The sequence below is a fragment of the Cupressus sempervirens genome, chromosome 6 (assembly GCF_028749045.1).
Source record: "Cupressus sempervirens isolate cs-2001-9-10 chromosome 6, ASM2874904v1, whole genome shotgun sequence".
Lineage (NCBI taxonomy): Eukaryota > Viridiplantae > Streptophyta > Pinopsida > Cupressales > Cupressaceae > Cupressus > Cupressus sempervirens.
The window spans coordinates 49,511,319-49,532,650 of NC_143123.1; the positions used below are offsets into that span (position 1 = coordinate 49,511,319).

The 21,332-nt window shown below is 35.9% G+C and overlaps 1 protein-coding gene across 2 annotated transcripts in view; it reads left to right on the plus strand.

Moving 5' to 3' along the window:
* Positions 1–744: 744 nt before the first annotated feature.
* Positions 745–21,332, plus strand: part of LOC149551071 (uncharacterized) — a 183,225-nt gene continuing 162,637 nt past the window's right edge. For both annotated transcript variants that reach the window (XM_089786652.1, XM_089786653.1), the window contains exons 1-5: positions 745–976; positions 6,679–6,763; positions 6,907–6,958; positions 7,113–7,133; positions 7,234–7,287. In XM_089786652.1, coding sequence (XP_089642778.1) covers positions 889–976; positions 6,679–6,763; positions 6,907–6,958; positions 7,113–7,133; positions 7,234–7,287 — 300 coding nt within the window. In that variant the 5' untranslated portion in view covers positions 745–888. The remainder of the gene's footprint in view (positions 977–6,678; positions 6,764–6,906; positions 6,959–7,112; positions 7,134–7,233; positions 7,288–21,332) is intronic.

The following is a 21,332-nucleotide window of genomic DNA, read 5'->3' on the forward strand; positions in this document are numbered from 1 at the left end:
AAGTTATAACCTATTGAGGTTATTACAAATAAGCAGTGAACCTTTTTTTGTAAGCCACCTTAACTAGTGCTCATATATTTGAGAATTAATCTTCTCTGCGATTTTTCTCATAATATGGATTTTCACATAATATGGTATTTCATGTGTTTGATGGTTACTACGCTATTCATGTGTACATCTTTTAGTTATTAAAGAATTAAGTTTTGTAAAATTGATTCAAAGATTTAAGAGTTTAATAAGTTGTACACAAGTGATTCACCCCCTCTCTTAGTTGTCTTACACATTCAAAAAATTATATATGAGATTAAGATTTATGTTTGATATGAGTAAATTTATAAAATATTAAATTTAGCATTGAGATTACAATTAAGCATTTAACTCAATTAACATAAACATTAAGATGAGTTAAAACTAGAATTCAATTAAGATCATTAAGATCTAAAATGAATCAAGATTCAATTATAATTAAAGTTATAAGAATATACATATAAAGCTAAGATTCTAATGGAATTATCTATGACACATAATAATTTTCACTATTTTTTAATACATCTTTAAAAATTTACACTTTTGAGAAATAAACCTACTAAAAGTACGAGCAACATATTCTTAAACCTACTAAAAGTACGAGAAACATATTCATTACACATTAAATACAATTTATAAGTTGAATTCCATTTATTAAGTCTATCACCTAACTGTGGGAAAATGCATATAAACGAAAGCCACCTAATATTCCTGATCACGTGATTTTGATCGAAGCAATTTCATTTCATTTGAAGGGAAAACAAACGGATTCCCATTTTATGCATAGATACGAATTTTCCTAAGAATGCGTACCATTTAAGATCCGAACTTATTCTCAGATAATCAGAGCGGGCGACGTAAATGGCTACGGCGTTTCGTCTCCTCCTCCTCCTCGGCATTTCAGCGTTATTTTCTCCAGTCCTCTCAATTCCCTTTATCGTCTTGCACGGTAAATTACAAATTAAAAAATCCTTTTCAACTATCTAATCTATGTTAAAATTACGCTATAATTTTCACAGAAAGATTGTTCAATGCGTTCATTTTGATCCTTTCCATGTTTGATTTTTGTCCTGCTACCACATTTAGCACAAGAGCTGTCTCAAATTTAGGGTAATCGTTCATAACGGGCTTTGAATATTGTTTTTTGTTTTGAATAAAAGGTGGATAGTCGTTCATTAACGGGCTTTCAAGTTTGTGGTTAATCATGTTTAGTTTGAGTATTGCTGATAATAAGTTGGGTTGGGTTGAGTGTCTGTGTGGATGCTGCTTAGTGATTAGTTTGGCCCTCCACAGAACAGCATATTGAAACATTTCTTAAAATACCCTTCAGTTGTTTACATGTCGATCATTGCTCGTGAACAATTGTGAGAAAGAGATGCGAAATGTTTGGAAAAAGTAGGCTTTAGGGGCATGTCTCGGGTTTATGTTGGAGAATACGAACATCACCCATGATCCTTGTGATGGAATTCTTTCCACATTAATACTGTTCCACTAACTGTATCTAGATTCTAGAAGGGATTTCTTGTCTATCACCACTGAGTTCGGTGTTATTCGTCAACTGATAGCAATTGGGTTTTATTAGAGCGCACACAATGATAAAGGCGATGGTGCCATAGAAGGGAGGCTGTATAATTTATCAGCATGCTAAGGGCATAATACCTCAAGGGCTAAACATTTGGATTCTCTTCGCAAGTAAGGCCCTGGGAAAAGGAAGAAAAATTTGGTTCAAAATCCTTAGAATAATTACAAGCGATTTTCAATATGATTCTTAATTCTGTATCTGTCTTTGCTAATCGGTCTACCATCTATTCTATGCATAGCATATACAATTTATTTTGAACAGCTGAAAATGTAATGTTATCACAGGCATTTCCTCCAAAATCTATTTTGAATTTTTGTTTTTGTTTTGTATAAAAAGTCGGATTCATGTCTTTTAAGTTTGTGGTTAATCATGTTTAATTTAAGTTTTGCTGATAATAAGTTGGGTTGGGTTGAGTGCCTGTGTGGATGTTGCTCAGTGGTTATTTTAGCCCTCCATAGAACAGCATATTGAAGCATTTTCTAAAATACCCTTTAGTTGTTTACACGTTGATCATTGCTTATGGACCAAAGTAATGAGAATCAGAATCAACAAGGCCGAATCGAATCGTGAATCAGCGATGAATCGCCCATGAATTGGTGATGAATCGGCAAATTTGAAAAAACCCTTTAAATTTAGAGATTCTAACAATTTAAAACTTATTTCACGGACTTTTTATTGAATATAACTTAAACACACTATAACATCATCAAATAGAAGTTAGATCTTAACATACATAAACATGGAAGTTTGTGTTTACCGCATGGGGTAAAGAGTTTTTATAAGACAATTGCCTTAGTTATTATAAGACAGCTTCATGTCCAACACCTACTCCAAGTGCTTCAAAGCGTATCACCCCTCTCGAAAGGCTTGCTCTGTTGTTCTCTCCACCACAGACACTCCATGCCTCTAGTAGCTTCAGGTCTCATCAACTGACCAAACTTCCCATGAGTGATACCCGCAGCGACTGGGGGTCTAGGGGGCAACGCCCCCAACGAGGTTGAGGGGTAGCGCCCTACACCAAGACCAAATTAGCACTTTGAAACCCCCACAAAACTGCATGGAACACAGTATTTTTGTGATTTTCTTCTGATCCCACACTCTTTCTGGCAACTGCTGATGTTTTACTACTTGATTATGTCTTTTCCTTCCCTTGGGCATCGTCCGTTATGCATTCTGAACATTTTTTATTTGTTGTCGTTTTTTCTTTTAACTCCCGCTTCCTCAGTATCTTTCTGCTGTACAGATACAACATTTCGTTGCTGAATTACTATGCCGCCAAGATGATGCAAGTCAACTTCCTAGCTGCTGCGGCCGATTCACGACAAAGATTTTGGCGATTAATAATTTTCAAGTCAACTTCCTAGCTACCACAGCCAATTCACAACAAAGATTTTGGCGATTTTTTCCATGAATCGCCTGAATTTTCGATTCACCCAAAAAAATCGGCTCTAACATTTCACGATTCAGAAAAAATCGCCAGGCATGAATCTTATCGCAATTTGGGTGATTTGGACAATTTTTAGGTGATTCTGGGAACTATGTCATGGTCTATTGTGAGAAAGAGGTGCCAAATGGTTTGGAAAACATAGGCTTTTAGGGGCATGTCTTGGGTTTATGTCGGAGTATCCTTGCACATATGTACGAACATCACCCCATTTTTGTATTGGTTTTAATTTTTAAGTGTCATGACCAGTGTGACCTCTCTAGCTTGTTATTGCAATAATGTAAGAGCTATTTACTAGATTGACATATCCTTAGTGATGGAATTCTTTCCACATCAATATTGTCCCACTAACTGTATCTAGACTCTAAAAGGGATTTCTTGTCTATCACCACTCAATTTGGTGTTAATCATCAATTGATAGCAATTGAGTTTTATTAGAGCATACACAATGATAAAGGCAATGGAGCCATAGAAGGTAGGCTGTATAATTTTACCAGCATGCTAAGGGCATAGTACCACAAGGGCTAAACATTTAGACGCTCGTCGCAATAAGGCCTTGGGTAAAGGAAGAAAGATTTGGTTCCAAGTCCTTAGAATTATTACAAACGACTTTCAATACAATTCTTAGTTCTGTATCTGTCTTTGCTAATTAGTCTACCATCTTTTCTTTGCATAGCGTGTACAATTTATTTTGAACAAGTGAAAATATAATGTTATCATGGGCATTTCCTTCACAAGAGCTTCCATTTTCCAATCTCTTGGAATGGCATGAATTTCAGGCTGTAGTAGTTTGCCAAGATTGGAGGAGCACTTTCAATCCAAACAAAGGGAAGCTTTTCTTTCTTTCTCTTGGGCGTTGCTTCATATTAACAGCTTGTGCCAAATTATTTGTTTGACAACCAATCTTTGATAAATCAACTAACCACCTGATATTCTGATTTTTATGATATTGAACAATGCTTCCAGCCTTAGAGCAGTGTAACACGGGGACTCACACCCCCCTTTCAAACTTCAAAGTACCCGTCCCCAAGATGTCCCCACACTAGGAACTTGAGCACCCAAGTACCCCCACCTCTGCCATTTTGCAACCATGCCACCATTGTGATGGGTACTTGAATTTATATTTGAATTTTGATTTTTGATTTTTACTATTGGGTATGTAATATGTTGCTATGTTGAATGTTCAATGGCACTAGTTCATGTTGCCATTTTGCTATGCTCAAGTATTTTAATTTGTTATGTTCTACTGGAACATGATTTCATCACTAGGATTTCAAGTTCTATATGTATGCTATACAACACCCCTTCCTACCCTGTCCTCCCCTTGCTGCGATCCCCCTATCATCCTAAAAACGAGGCCCAGATTCCTCATGTCTTGGAAACTTGTTCGGGTGTCCGAGCATCCCGACATACCCCAATACTAGTGTTACACTGCTTTAGAACCACCATCATTGTTTATTCTATCGTTTAACCTAACCTTCATCTTGTGTATTTTGTTTGTATTGTAAATCAACCTTCTTTGTACTATTTGCAGGGTTCCTGAAAATTTAAGGCACATATTCTTTACTTGTCAATTTGCTAGGATTATATGGAAGTTTTTTGGAATTTCTATAGCTGATCGTGTTCCTGTTTTAGATACCATTCTTGGCAACTTATTTGGTCTTAAAAAGGATGCTAATTTTTTCTGGAACATTCTATCCTCTCACATTCTTTGGTTTATTTGGAAATGTAGAAATGAGGACAAATTTCAAGATATTGGTAGATCCCTTACTTTGTTTCATTTGAAACTCATCCGTTTTAAGATTGTCTCGCAGATTTGTTGCATTATGAAGCTCGAGATGAACAAGCTAAAAAGATTCCTCCATGATGGGCTCGCTAAGATATTCATTTATGAGATGAAGCATGGGATGGAATTGGCCAGCATTCTTGATAACCAGACTGCTTTTGGAAAAGCTCTTAAGGAGCTGCTCAAGGAAATACATGAGAACAAAGGCCCCTTTTCTAATAAACATGACTTCTTTGCTCACACTCTCGAGCGGAAAAAAGTCGTGTGGATGGAAGGAGAGCTGGGATGGACAACTTGGTTCGATGATCATAATGATGTTTTGGAATAGCTTTTCTATCTACTCTTTTTGTTATCTCGCTAGAACTGCTACTTAATGTGTTAGTTGGCTATTTCTAGCTAATTGTTGGACTTTGATCTAGGTGGTTGAGGCTTGCCTCCTCCCCTCTTTTGATACTGTACCTCTTTTTTGTTCTCTCGATTATTTAATTTAAAAAAACCTTCTTTGCTTTCTTCTTATTTGAGAACTGAACTTTCTAGAACAATTATTGAGTTTCTGATAGCACGATTCTAAAGGTTGAATGTTTTACTATTGGGTATGTAATATGTTGCTATGTTGAATGTTCAATGGCACTAGTTCATGTTGCCATTTTGCTATGCTCAAGTATTTTAATTTGTTATGTTCTACTGGAACATGATTTCATCACTAGGATTTCAAGTTCTATATGTATGCTATACAACACCCCTTCCTACCCTATCCTACCCTTGCCGCGATCCCCCTATCGTCCTGAAAATGAGGCCCAGATCCTCATGTCTTGGAAACTTGTCCGGGTGTCCGGGCATCCCGACATACCCCAATACTAGTGTTACACTGCTTTAGAACCGCCATCATTGTTTATTCTATCGTTTAACCTAACCTTCATCTTGTGTATTTTGTTTGTATTGTAAATCAACCTTCTTTGCTTTCTTCTTATTTGAGAACTGAACTTTCTAGAACAATTATTGAGTTTCTGATAGCACGATTCTAAAGGTTTTTTTGGAGACCTCTGATATTGTTTCCAATGTTTCAACTGCCTCAGTAATGTTTTCTATGGCTTCCTTTTTTCTGGTTGTTTCTTAATAAGTTTATACCAATGTTTGTAACATTCTTGAACTGGCCCTTTTCACATTGATACAAATCTGATTGAGGCTTCAGTTGATCATATTCAACCTTTAAAAGTATCATTGAGAGAAAATTTCAAACTTATATGTGAGGCCAAAAGACTAAATAAAACTCACCATCAATTTTGTTGAGTGAAATATCCTCTTCATCATAAAGCCAGTGTAAAACTTGACGTTAATACATTCAGAAGATTAAAGATGCTCAATACGAGCGGGTATTAAATTTTATCTACTTTAACAATTTATCAATGTGCGGGTATCAAATTTTATCTACTTTAACAATTTATCAATGTGCTTGTTTATTTGTTGTGAATCTGGGCTTTTAAAACAGGTAAAACATGAACAACTCGTAAAATGAAGGATCAGTATTTTTCCTTGTGGTGTTACCTCCTTTTGCATTTTAGGGTGCAAGTGCAAGCATTGGTGATAACTTTAGGAAGAAAGGTATACAACTAAAGCATGCCATAAATATTGTTCTAGTTCACATGACATTGTAATGCAAAAACTGGAGTAAACCTTGTATTAGTACATTTATCAGGTTCAGAGATGCTCACTAACAGTGGGTACTAAATCTCTTTATTTAACCGCTAACAAGCATGCTTACTTTCTAAACTGAAGGCTCTCTATTTTTCCTCATAATTTCCCCTACCATGTAATTTTAAGTTGGAAGGAAATTTGCAGGCATTGGTGATAAATGTAGGAACAAAGGTGTTAAAGAATTCACTGAGCTGCTAAGCAATTGGTCTAGCTCTGAAGGAACATGCTTGTAAGTTATCTCTTAGCTGTGGGGAGTTTCATTTGAATGTTACAGCATAACTTGTTTGTCAGGTTTTTATTAGAAAATAAATTATATAAATATTCATTTCTGCCCACTATTTACATGTTAGTGATGTTATATTTGATACCTAGAGAAATTGGAGAGGGGTCAGTGACTTCCTGGATTATGCCTCTAATGGAACAGGTGAAATCAAATACCACATATATGTTATGTGATTATAATAGTATGAGGTGATAAGATGTGTCTGGTGGCAAAATATATAGAATTGGATAAAAAGAATCTGCATGTTTGTTGTAATGTGGACAGATACCTAATTGATTGCCTTGTTTTGTTGCAGACTGAAATTGCATGTGAGAAGGTGAGAAAATGATTGTTGTTTGTGTTTAATCACTTTTTATTTACTAGTGTTTAAGTGTGAAACCAAACCATATACTTCTCACATTGATTAATATTGTCAGGTCAAATCAATGCCAGAATTGGAGGATGGGTACAACATTGTTGGTTTATCTCAGGTGGTTAATAATTTCGGCTTTTACAGTTGGCATAAGTTCCATAGCAGCAAAAACATTCCAGGGGAAGAAATGGCGAACTAAATGTATAAGATTTTTTTGAAAAAGGGGATTTAAACCGGGAAAACTGGATTTAAAAAAAAATGTAGAAAGAGTGTTGAAAGTACTTTTTTTTTTTGAAATTTAAAGGCATTTCCATGGTATAAAGATATAGATAACAAATAAAATAAAGAGTATAGGCCATGAATTGACTAAACAGAAAAATTGTCCAAAATAGCAAAATAGTGTAGCATGTTTAAGCTTTTGCTAATAAATGATTCTTTGGCATTGATTAAGCATTTTCAAAGCTTCAAGATACAATACCAAGTCACATTTAAAAGCTTTTCTATTTAAACCAAACCTTCAGATTTAGTCAATTTACCAACTCATATAAAGTAGAAGTAGAAGATACACACGAAACACATTTTTGTATAGATATGCATAGTTTCAAAATAAGCATACAAAATCACAACGACCAAGATTGAACATCTTGGTGCAATAATGGGTTACATATAAACATCATGCTGATGTTTTCGCGCAGCCAAGGGAATTGTAGAAGGATCAAATCTTATGACTACAAAGACGATGTACACATAATATTACCTCTTCACTTCTAGTAATTGCCAATTGGACTAGGTAAAATACCAAAACTATAGCATTGCCATATTCATCAAGAAAAAAATGATATGAAAAAGAGCCTAAAGTGACATTAAATTCAAGTCACCTAGGAATATGAATCACGTCTTTCTAGAGAACTGATTTCAAGGCCACACTGTAGAAAAAGATAAAGCATCAAATGTTGTTTCCACCAAAAGACCAACCAATCTTTGTATCAACAATTTAGTGGTGCAGAAAATCAAGAATGACGAGGACATTCAATATAGATAAAAAGATGCAAAATTAAACCATATTTGATGGGGTATTGGTACATCTCCCAGCATTTGAATATAACTAAAATTAAACCGTGAAGAAGTAGACACAAAATATGAAGTACGAACAACTAGATGAAATAAGTAAAATACTTTCTCTTTGGATGGAATTCCAATGAAAATAAAATAGATTTAACATTTTTTTAGTAAAGATCCTTTTGATGTGCACGATGATTATTTAATTTAATAGACTATTCATCTATTTGAAAGTATTGGTTGAAGTTTTTGTAAGTACTATTTATTTGCTGTGAAGTTGTAGAATGTATTAGCAGCATTATTACATAAAAATCACCTATTGTTGGCTCAAATTTGTTGCCTCTCAACTCTTATAACAAATTTAGAATTAGTTATGCCCTCTATGCATGTATTGACAGGCACCCACTTTTATGTAAGTCACGCCATAAAAATGTTGCGCGACTGCATTATTTATAATTGGAATATAAAATTGGTTTAAGTTGTCATGTCCCTGTCTTGAACTAGGATTAAATAATAAACAATAATAATTAAATTAATTTTTTTAAAGAATAAAATTAAAAATAATTAAAATCTAGTTATGTTAAACAAATGGTCAAAAGGCATGAATGGAAAAGTTGTGTCTCCCTCAAACATGAGATATAAAAGGGAGAGAAGAGAACTTCATTCGTAATGGAATAAGGAGAAAAGAAGAAGAAAGAAGGGAGCATGGGAACTACAAAAGGATTAATGGAAGAAGATTGGAATAGGAAGACTTGATTATGGGTTGTGACTCTTTCAAAGGTTAGTTACTAAGAAAGTTTGACTCTTTCAAAGGACATGAATGATGAAAGCTTGTGACTTTGTCAAAGGGTGGTTATTAAGAAAGGTTGACTTTTTCATAGGGCATATCCAATGGAGGGTTGTGACTCTCTCAAAAAGCAATGATTGTGAAAGGGTGTGACCATTGCAAAGGGAAGGTGTCATAAAGAGGTGTGACTCTCTCTTCCATTGGAAGATATAAAAGGGAAGAAACATTCATTTGAGGACATCCGAGGGGGATATTTGGAGACTTTATTATTATTTTCAATTGCAAAAATGAGAAGTGGCGACTCAAATTGTATGAAATGTGGTGACCCTTTAACCAAGCAGATATAAAGAACTCATTCCAAGTATTAAAGGATTACTTATCAATCATCACTCATGAATCTAGCAATTATTAGTCCCTCGTGATATCAATCAATCAGCAAGGTCAAGCAAACAATCATTAAACCATATCAATCATGGCTTCATCTTGGGATCAAGGACAGTTCATCAATCAAGCATCAATCTATAGAATCAACAATTACCTAATCGTCACTCACCAAAACCTCAAATCATCAAATCAAAGGAATTCATTCATTCACTCAATCAATTATCAAATTGGAATATGATATTTGTATATAATCTCTCATATATTAAATGTCATGAACCCGCCAAGATTCTGATCAGAAATTGTCTCACAATGTGAGACTTCATAATTTGTGCCATAATAAAACATGCCTTCACATCCCACATCAAGAATCTGAAATTGATTGAAGTATTAATTGCATTGTGAAACTTACCTCATTTCTCACGATCTGTATTGATCAAGTTCACCGACAGAGGGAGTGAGGTTCTGAGATAGACAACAGATATGAGAGGATAAAATCAGATTTATATTTCTACAGATTGTCTTATTAATCATCAAACCTGCACTATAAAACTTTTAGGATCAGAAAACACCACCCATGAGTAGCAGCTGAGTAATAATTTAACAGTGATAAAAGCAATAACAAACATTCATTAATATGTAGCAATTAAGTGCTCTTGAATAAACAGCAGTATTAAGTAAACAAAACACTGAGTGTTTAATACATGCAAACCTTCCTAGAGGTGCCTCAGACTAGGATAACTAGCAATCAGCACAGGACCCCCAATGAAGAGACTCAACTTTTCATAGAAGGACAGCACTCCAAAGGTTACATACATTGAGAAGGATGATAAGATATAAAAACAAGATGGAGAAGACAGCAAGGATCTCCAAAAGGGAAGATAAGACAGCAAGGATCAGCAAAAGGGAAGGAAAGACAGCAAGAAGAAAGAGAAGATTATAATATGAGATGACCCTGACAGGTTATTGCTTACTCCAGCACCAAAAATAACTCTTTATTCTTCAAGGGTTTGACATTTCGTCAAACAATTAGCAATCGAGCTCAGATACCACTGAAATGATCCTAGCTATAAAGGTCACTAAAAAAACCTCTAAAACTGAAGTGTGTAATTACGTCGAACACTTAGCATACTACTGCTGGAGATCAATATGAACTTAAGATATGGTTGTGTAACAACAAGCTGATGTAAAGATACCAAACATGTACTTCAGCCAATACATGAAATCTGTAAGTTTGAATTGCCTCAGCAAGAAAGATACAAGCTAGATTCGGCACTGTTAAAATCTTTCCTACAACATTTAATTCAAACTGAAAACTATCCTCTTTAAATCCAATTGATTAGCAATGACAAAACCTGGGAATGCTGAAGCCAAAAATGACAGTGAATGTCCAAACTGAAGTTCGAACTGCTTGTGAAGAATGCTGGAGTTGATAGCCAAATGTCCCTTCCACCCGAGCGATGCAGTCCTGTAACTGTCAGTGCCAGACCTGCCAAGAAGTGCTGCCACCAAACTGGGCTGTACAGACCAGAGACCAAACCTTCCAGGACACACTTTTTCCCAATCCAGTCTCGGGATCAATTTGGTCGCTGCTGACAAGCTGAAGAGAAACTTTTCTCCCAATCAATTCAGAAAATTCGTCAGCCACAGTTGCACAGTAGTCTGTGAGGTTGAGAAATGCCACCTTCTGCAGTACTACTTCACCATTGATTTCATATTCCTTGAAGGGCTTTTCCGTGACACTCTCAGGCTCAGCAATTCTTGTTTTGGAAATAAGTTTTGTGGCAGCTTTCCTTGAACTCGAAACCCCTCTACGCAGTGAAGGGAGAGAAGAATAACCAGTCTGTGAGATGACCCTTGCGCGGCGGTCTCTGCATTTGCGCGTTCCTCAGTCGTAGTTTGTTATGAATTGAATTCCGCCCGCTGTTAAGAGAGGTAAACCCTTATTGGACTCCAGCCCGTCAATTTAAAGCAATGATGCGCTCAATCGTGAGCTCTAGTAGAGTATCGGGTTGTCTTCTTGCTGGGGTCGTTGTTCGAAATCATGCGGCAGATTATTCCTTTGTCCTGGCCTGAATCTCGCCTTTAGTTCTCCACAATACAGGTTTCAGCAATTCTGTAACCTTGCGATATTGGCTAGGCTTCCATCAATAATGACAATACCATAAGGAAGGACGTTCGGCTCCAAAGGCTCGAAAATCTGCTTGCTTGGAAATAATCGTTGCTCACTTCAAAATTAAACCCCACTGTCTTGTGATCTGAATCGAGTTTTCATCTGATCCCCATTAATTTCTTTCCCTAGCTTCTCTCCTATTATTCTTATAATTCTGCAATAATTTGATGGATAACGACTTATTCTCTTCAATCAATTTATAATGTAAGAATCTCCCATTTTGCAAATAACTTAATCTTCAAATCTCAATCTTCAGAATGGACCTCCAAAATTCGGCCTTAGACCACCCGATTCTGCCCCTGATGAAATGACTGAATGTCACCTCCAATCTGCAATAATTCAGATGATATTTCACACCCTCAAAATTGCGTACCAATTGAGAGTTATCGTTCTCAATGGCCAACTGTGACAATTGCCGAAACCCTAGGTTTCCACAATGCACCTGTGATTGAATCACAATCTGAAAACAAGAGAGATAACACAACTGCTTGATTCGAATGGAGCCCCGGGGTGCCTATTTATTCTTTTTCCTCCATCCTCTCCAGAGACTTCTAGAACCTTTTTGATCTTATCCCTCTAGTGACTTTATTAAATACTCCAAGTCACTTTATTAAATATAAAGTTACTTATTTAATAATTATTTATTTAATTAAAATAACTAATTAGTCGTCCTTGGACAACCATTAATTAAATTAATTAAATCGAACTGTCACCAGAAAATTGGGGACATGACATAATAATTATTAATAATATCCAGATCTGTGATCTTGGGTATGAATATCATGTGATATATGCATTGCATCAGAAATTTATTGATGAGTGTTCTTTATTGAACTATATATGCAGTTCAGGATTATGATATTAGTATGTGATTGTTTATATATAGATAATATATACAGGCGTATGCACAAATAATCTGCACAGCTTTGATTTAATATGCATTTCATTGTTGACTCAGGAATATTTTAATATAGGATTTATTGTGAAATACAATCTATGTTTTGTGACTGCTGTAACCAGCCATGTAGGGGCAATGAGGGATCACAAGTGGGAAAACGGTGATGAGGTCACCTTCTAAGCACCCCACCTCATGGTTTATCACTAGGGAATACAATGGGGCGAAAAGGGGGCATAGGGGATTCCATTTGGGTTTAGAAAGGATGGACTATTTGGGCACGATGTTGTGAATGTTTATCATGATCTCTTTCATGGTAAACAAATGCACAAGGATGCAAGTCATCAGAGTATGATAGAAGTGGCAAGATTTAGGAAAACAGTGATGGGACACCACACTATGTAGTCTACCTCATATGGATGGCATGGGTCACATGAGGCCAAGAGGGATGGTATATCCGCTCTTGGGCCTAGGGTAAGGGGTCAGTAGGGCACCTTATCAAGTTGCCCTACTTTATCACTTGTATGCTTGAGACATCTTAAAATTGATTCAAGTGATCTATTGATTTGATCTACATTTCCAAGGTCTAATTATGAATTATGATTATAAATGATTCCTAACTCGTTCTTAGGGTCTCAATCAAAGTGAAAAGATATCTCTAAACCCTACTTGTTTTGATTAAAAAATTGTAACCTAGGGCACATTTTTTGGTAGTCTAATCCGAGATATTACATAAGCATAATATACCTTATAGATAGTTCATAGTACAATCTTAATAAGCTGAAATCTGAGTGATGCAGAGAGGTTATAGGATCCCTTAACTTATGAGTACTCCTTTCATCTCTTTGTAGGTTTGAATGACAAGTCCTTCATTCCTCAAAATCCAGTTACTCCCTTATAATCCAATCTCCACAACCCCTCTACAATACAAGGATCTTCTTAAGATCATTGACAAGCAAATCAAGCTGTCAGTTTTTCTTATTCCCTAATGAACCGACTAATGTGTAGTTCGTGTAGTTCCAAAATGAGATTTTGCACACCATACTCCTTACCCCTCCAAATGGTAGACCAGACTTGTATTGAACATCTCCATCATGATTGTGTGACATAGAGACCCTTAAATAACAAAAAAATTGGCCCAATCAATCCTTCTGTATTCATACCAATTTACTGCACTCTATCATTTCTAAACCAATTGGACCTGGTTTCTCTGTTTTTTCCCTTCAACATAACAATTTCCCAAACAACCCAATGATCAAAACAGACCACTCACCTGAGTAAGCCTAATAGGAATAATTATGCTTGTTTTACAAAGGAACCCTACTGAATTTTGTTCGTCTATCAAAATTGACATTTGGAACAGTTTTGTCTCTATGTCAAATCTCCAATTCCACCTTTGCTCCTTGTCCAAAACAAGCTTAGACATCTTTGTTATACCAATTTGCATACTTTGTTAACCAGTCACATCCACATGCTTGTTTAGGGCTCAAGCATTCTTCCAATTTCTTCAACCTCCTGTTCTAAAACCAAATGCATTCTAAAGTACATTCAAGATACCCGCTTTCCACCAAAGGCCATAAAATTCCTATGGTCGAAAGTGTACATAATTAGATTTCAAGTTCAAACCCGGGATATGACAGGGTTTTGGAGTTTGAGAGACAAAAATTGCAAAACTTGAAACAGAGATTGATTAGAGCTTCAAACGAATTGCATTAGAGAGCCAACTCACAAATCTAGCAATCCATATGTAATGATCTGGTCTTAACGTGATCAAAATAATTAAGTTTTAACCTGAGGTATTTTGTCAAGTACTTGGCATGTAACCCTGATATTAAGTTCTAACACTGCTGAGAATGGTTCACCCCAGAATATATAACAATATGAGTACGGAGCTTGCATACAATGTAAACAAATTCAGTAAATATGAATCCTGCATTTATATTAATCTTCACATACAGCAGGTACAAACACTACTGGGACTATCTCTGATTATGAATAAAGGTGTACTGAATGAGTTCATACATTTAATTTATGTTTCCAAAACACTAACACATAGCCTTATAGAACGCAGAAATAAAATGAATGAACCTGTTTATGGTAGCTGCTTAGTAACTGGTGTACTCTTTACTGTCCTCCGTCCTGGAACTACCAATGTCAGTCACACCTCTTCCTGTGCTAGCTGCTGACGGCCTGGGTCTCTGCAGAAGAAGTCAGACTGTTTACGGGACCTGGTATCTGCAATGTTGCTGCTGGCTACTCCCTTCAGTGATAGTCACAACCCAAGATCCTCTATCCTTGATGTGTAGCCCAGATAACTACTACAGTGGATGGCATAAAACCCTGTGACCACTGCTGCTGCTGGTGGAACTCCTGTAACGTATTAATCTCAGCCCACAAGTTACACCATTCGTGAATATCTCGATCAATCTTCAAGGACGAGAGGGGAAGAATGCCGGTCATAGCGAGAGCATGAGGTGAGGTTCTGACTGAGATTTAATCCCGACAATCCCTCACTTGGCTGTATGTTATCTCATGTTTGCTGTTGGAAAGTCACACTAGTCCATCCTTCCAGTCTATTCTGGTTGCTCCCATAATCCCTTGGCCGACATAGTTACTGCTCACTGTCCACAGAAGAAAAAAAACAATATGTCTGATTACTAACCTTGATGTACACTTCAACCAATGACTTCTTCCAACCCTGAAATTAATGTCACAGATCTCCTTGTCAATTTCTGCCCGAAACTGCCTTTTGAATCAAGATGAGTTATTGGGGTGACGTCCAACTTCCTCACACAACTCCAGGGGTTTTGTCCTCAGAGTTACCAGTCACATTAAAGTAACCGCTTGAAACAATCTTTAATTCTTATCATATATTCGTTGTAACAATCCCAATGCAAATGCTTTCCTTTATAACTTTGAAATGAGGAGAGACTCGAACAACTTAGCAATGTGGGATAAAAGACTATTTTGTCATTTAGTCACTTAAGTAACCTTATAACTTTATAATATTAAAATATTTAAATAAATCACTTAAGTCACTTGAACTTTAATATTTCTTGAAATACTTGTCTGATTGCCGTGCTGTCTGAAATAGGAATTTCTTCTCATAATTCCCCATGTGACCAAATACACTTTCTAAAAATAGAAAGGGTCCATCTCTATTACCCCTGACTTACTATACATAGTAAGTATGGCAAATGGAGTCCAAATGACATCGAGCGAAGGTCATATCCATAAAGCGCTGAATGTTGGAGATGAATATCCTCAGAAGACCCTCTAACCATTCCTCATTAGCCTACAAGGATCCAATATTTTAGGCTAATTCCTGAAATTCTGATGCTGGCAACCAATGGGGACATTACACCATATCAATTGGATTTGCTGTTAATCTGTAGTATGTACAACTCTGTATAAACACAAAACATTGCTTTTTGAATAGGAAAACTGAATGATTTTATTGCTCTTTTGCCTTCACAAACTTCCAACAACCACTGGAATCCATCCCAAATGGCTTATATTACCATTCCCCAACTATTCCATTTGAAACTAACTGATATCCAACTGGTTAGCTGTTGGATTTCAAAAATGCATCTTTTGAGCAATTTTTTTGCTAAGCAACTTTTGCAATTTCGCAAAGTTGCTCAACTGCTTTTACAACATTTTGACAACATCACATGCCCATTGTCCTAGTGACCCAAACCACCCCAAAATAGATATTATTATATGAATTGAGTCTAAAAACATCAAAAACATCAAAATAGCCCATCCCTTGCCCCTTTGACCAATGTTGACCCAATGGCTTCTTATAGTCGATTGAGGACATTGACCTTACAAAATGGGTCATGATTGATTACAATATATCGTGTTTATTGAATCTACCCAAACAAGACCCTATGGCTCAAGGTGCCCCTGCACCACAGAGGTATATGATGAACTCTTGTTAATCCTATTGAAAATTGAAATATTTGGAAAAAGATCCAAGAGTTTTTGACCATAGTCATTTATCAAAAACATGTAATAGAGGAAATAACTTTCATGGTGGTGATCTACATGCTTAATAGCTTATAAATATGATAATATGTAATCAAATCTTCTCACAGGGCACAATTTAGTTCCAAAAGTAAGTATGGAGTTGTTTTCATCCAAGCTAATGATTGAGGAATTAGGTGGTGTCTATAAAAATGTACTCAATCTTTACTTCTTTTAGGGCAATGTTTAGGTTTCCCTATGCCATTTCTATCACTTGTGTGTGAGGGAAGGGAGGGGGATGGATGTTGTGGAGGAGGGATGTGTGTGTGGTTTTTTTTGGATTTGAGCACGAGCTAGGATGCAATGTCGCCTTTTTATGCTATGACAATAGATTTTTATTATACAAGTAATGGATGATAATCTATGGAATTAGATCAATATAATAACAGGCATTTCTTTCAAAAAACAGATAATTCAATCTGATTCTTGTATTGCACATGTCTAATTATAATGCTGCTATGTAATATAATTGAAGATAGTCCTATGTTGTATCTGATATAACAATATTACTATGCAATGATGAAATCTGTGTGTATAGGTAATTCTTGCAATCTCTCAAGAAGGTAAGTATCTACAATCTCTTGGTAAGGGACTTGATTGCTCGAAGACTGAAGATGCTGTATCTAATGTATTCTTCAATATTATGCAATTATTGACTTCAGTGTATAACTGCTGTTTCTGGACGGTGCAACTATTGACTTCGGTGTATAATGCAATGTTGTTTCTAATATTACAATATATCCTTGCTGTTTGGTGTCGTTTTTTATTAGTCAATTTATGCTTGCAACCTATAGATAGCCTATACAGCTTGTCCATGATTTGAGAAATTCCAATAAGGAAGAAAAATATATAAAATAAAAAGTCTTTGATGATGCTTGAGAGAGTGAATCAACCTCATATTATACTTGTGACCCAAGGATGAGAAGATGTGATGAATAGACATCTTTCTCAAACCGATTCGATTCGTAATTGGTCTAGTTAATATCTTAACTAATTGTTATGGTTAATTTTCTCATGGCAAATAATGGATCTTTGTCTTTGTCCAATTAATATAATAATCAATCTCCATCTTTAATTAATTATTATTAAGCGGTTCATAATTAGCCGATTAATAAAGTAATCAATTCATAGCATTTTATAAGTGCATTTATGAGAAATGGAATGTTGCAAACTTGATTGTGCTTCTCTCTCTCTTTTTATCTCCTTTTGAGTGTTGAAACTTTTTCACACCTGTTAATTTCTATCCAGAAATAAAGATAAACAGTATAAGGAGAGCAAAAGAGACACAAGATTATCCTAGGAAAACCCTTCCTAGAAGGGAAAAACCCAATGACACAATAAAAAAATCACTTTTATTGATAATGAAATGTTCAAGTGTACAATGCTTTTAGCTTGATACAATATAATTATATAAATAAGGAATAGAGATACTTTTCATACATAATTGAAGGTTTCTTCAATTTCAAAATATACAACTCTTCATATCTCCACATGCATGTCTGAACGCATGTCATATGATACATGTCTCATTATATAATATTATTAATTTATTTCTAAGTTACTGATTCAGGTTCGGGGACGGGTTTGGGTTTGGGGTTCGGTTCGTGGGTTCGAGCAATTTTTTTTTTCCCCATTTGGGTTCGTGGGTATATATATATATATATATATATATATATATATGCAAAAAAAAAAAAAACTCACATAGTTGTAAAAGTAAAACTAAGTCATTCCATAGAATGAATATATCAATGTTACTTGATTATTGATCAATGCCAAATGTCAAAGATAAACATTAAATACTCACTCATTAATCTATGCTAATGTTGTAAATAAAATCATACATTGAATACTAAAATGCAAAATGGAATTTCAAAACATAGACTACTTCATCAAATTGATAGATAATAAATTATGACTTAATAAAGTTTGAAACTGTGAAACATAGTGATAAATCATAAAGGACTCAATGAGTCAATGACAAATGTTTAAACATAGTTTATCAAAGATGCAAATGCCCTCCAAGGGTCAAATGGGTCATCAAAATATGAGGGATCAATGTCTTCATCCTCATCTATATCATTGACATTTTCCACATCATTGGAATCCAAACCGGTTCCACTAGCCCCAGATGCAGCCACATCCTCCTCCTCGTCCTCCTCAACATCTAGCAAGGCAATTCTAGATATATCTTGGACAGTCATATCCAAGTCAGAAGTCTCAGGTAGTACATCCCACAACTTCTCTGGTCCCTTCTTATATCCTGGATCCTTGCGTGATAGGAGGTGCCAGTTGTTGTGAATAAATACCAAGTCCTCTGCTTTCTTTGAACCCAATCGGTTACGCTTCACTGAGTGGATAAAGGAGTATGTACTCCAATTCCACTCAGCAGCAGAAGAGCTCGCAACCTAGAGAGACAACCAACAAATTTAAAAAAATTAGCTAAGTAATTTTACAATACAATAGGAATTTAAAAGTGCTAATTCGACAAGCTAAGTGGCCATAAGAAAAGGAAAAAAAACTTAAATACGTACTTGTGACAAGATCTTAATGGCATGAGGTTGGAGGTACATGTAACTTTCCCCATGTAAGTACCACCATCCAATGGCATCCAATCTACTTTGGTCATTGATTGCATTAGGCTCTGCATTTTTGCTTGAGACAAAATCAACAAACTCTCTCCTAGCATTTGATGCCACATTAGGATCACTAAAGAGCCTGTTAAGTGCCCTCTTATACCCAGCAGCAACTTTAGGATCTCTATATGGTGCCACTCTACCAGGAATAGCAAGTATCTCACTGCTATAATATTTAGGAGAAAGTGCATATGCCAGTAGGTGTAAAGGTGTAGTTATCTTGTTCCAACGATGTAGAACAATTTTCTCCACCTTAGTGTACAAAGTATCAAGATCTTGCTCTCTCCTCTGAATGACCTGGGATGTCAAATGATGTACATGTAAGTTATCTTGATGTAGTGTTAATAACTTAATTAAAATCAAAAATCAAAATCTCTCAATAAACAAGGATAAAGTATTGTATACAAATTTAAACTCACTGATTTCATTCTTTCTAGCATGGAGTCCATGGCATCATATCTGTTCCCCAAACAAGGCTCATCCGTGTCGGCATACCGAAGCATAGACATGATGGGCTCGGTGAGTTCTAATGCATATTCCACCCTATTCCAAAAATTATCACTCAAGATCAAATCCTTTCCAATTTTGGCCTTTTCTGTATCAGCTTGCTTCCATCCACCCCATTTGTTGCTAATAACCATTTGACCCAATGCCTCTTTCACCCTCACAAGTCGTCTAAGGACGATCGTGTGTGAAGCAAACCTTGTTTCAGCAACCTATTACCATGTTAATTCAAATTGTAAGTTAATATGATAAGTTGATAATACAAAAATTTAAGAATATGTATTAAATTTTGTAAAGTATGACACAAAAATTAAAATGATAAATGAAGTTAAATAAAGTTTAAAATTTACCTTCAATAATTCCAAGCGGGAGAAAGTTCTGAAAATTGCTTGTGACATATGGTGGTTTGTCACAAACATTTGGATCTGCTCACCCTCCATATACACATTTTTCATCCATTCAATTTGGCTGCCCATTGTTTTCATCACCAAGTTCAAGGTGTGGACAGTGCATGGTGTCCAAAAGATATGCTTATATCGTGCCTCTACCAAAGCACCTGCAGCCTTACAAACTTTAGCATTGTCCGTTATTACTTGGACAACATTGTCAACTCCCACGGACTCTATGGATTCAATGAGAAGTTGGGCAATAAAATTTGCATCCTTTACTTGCCCTTCACAATCAACCACCTTCAAAAACATTGCCCCCTTGGGGCAAACAGAAATCACATTTATTAATGGACGGTTTTTGCAATCTTTCCATCCATCAGAGACAATGCTCACCCCCGTTTGGATCCAAGAATCTCTTATTGGTTTGAGGAGGTTTTCTACATTCTCTCTCCTTATGCAATATGGTGGTTCTCAACTTTTCATATCCAGGGGATTGGTAACCATGAGGTGCATCATTTATTGCTTTCACCATCTCTCACCAATAAGGGAATCTCACTAGATTGAATGAAACACCATTTGTAATGAGGCAATGCCCAAGCTTTATGTCAGCAATTTCTCTCTTGTCATTTTCAAATGCTGTATCTAATGGGCCTCTCTTGCGGGATGCAGGTGTTTCTATTTCATCTTCATCCATAGATGGGGTAGGTAGGAAGGGATGTGGTTTACTAATTGTTTGAGAGGGTGGTGCTGGTGGTATTTGCTTTGACTTATCTTTTTTTGCCTTTGACACCAACCTATCAGCCTCTTCTTGTTCTTTTAACATGCCTGCTATTTGGGGAGCCAACAACTCTTTTTTACCTCCCTCTGGGGGCCCCTCACACATGGAAATCCCTTGACCTGGTGGACCTATCAAATGATGTTTAACCTGGAAATAGGAGCTTCTATATTGGTTTTGGCAAAAATTGCATTTCCATATATACCCTCCCCCACCAGCACATTGCTCAATTCTTGTTGTATACTTCCACAAAGGAGAGTCTTTATCAATTTTAAATCTTTGGGATCCCACCCCACCCATTGAACCCTGACTACTCATTCTTGGATTCTTGCAATCTATAAAAACAAATTTAAAAAAATATTTCAAAACTTATACAAAACTTGATAAAAATTTAGAACAATAAATATAATTTAAAAAAAAAACTAAAAATAAACTATGAAAGAAGCAAAAGGAAGGATCAAATGCATACCAAGAACACTTAGCACTGATTATTTGAAGGATTTGAGACTCCACAAACAATCTCTACAACCTTCTCTTC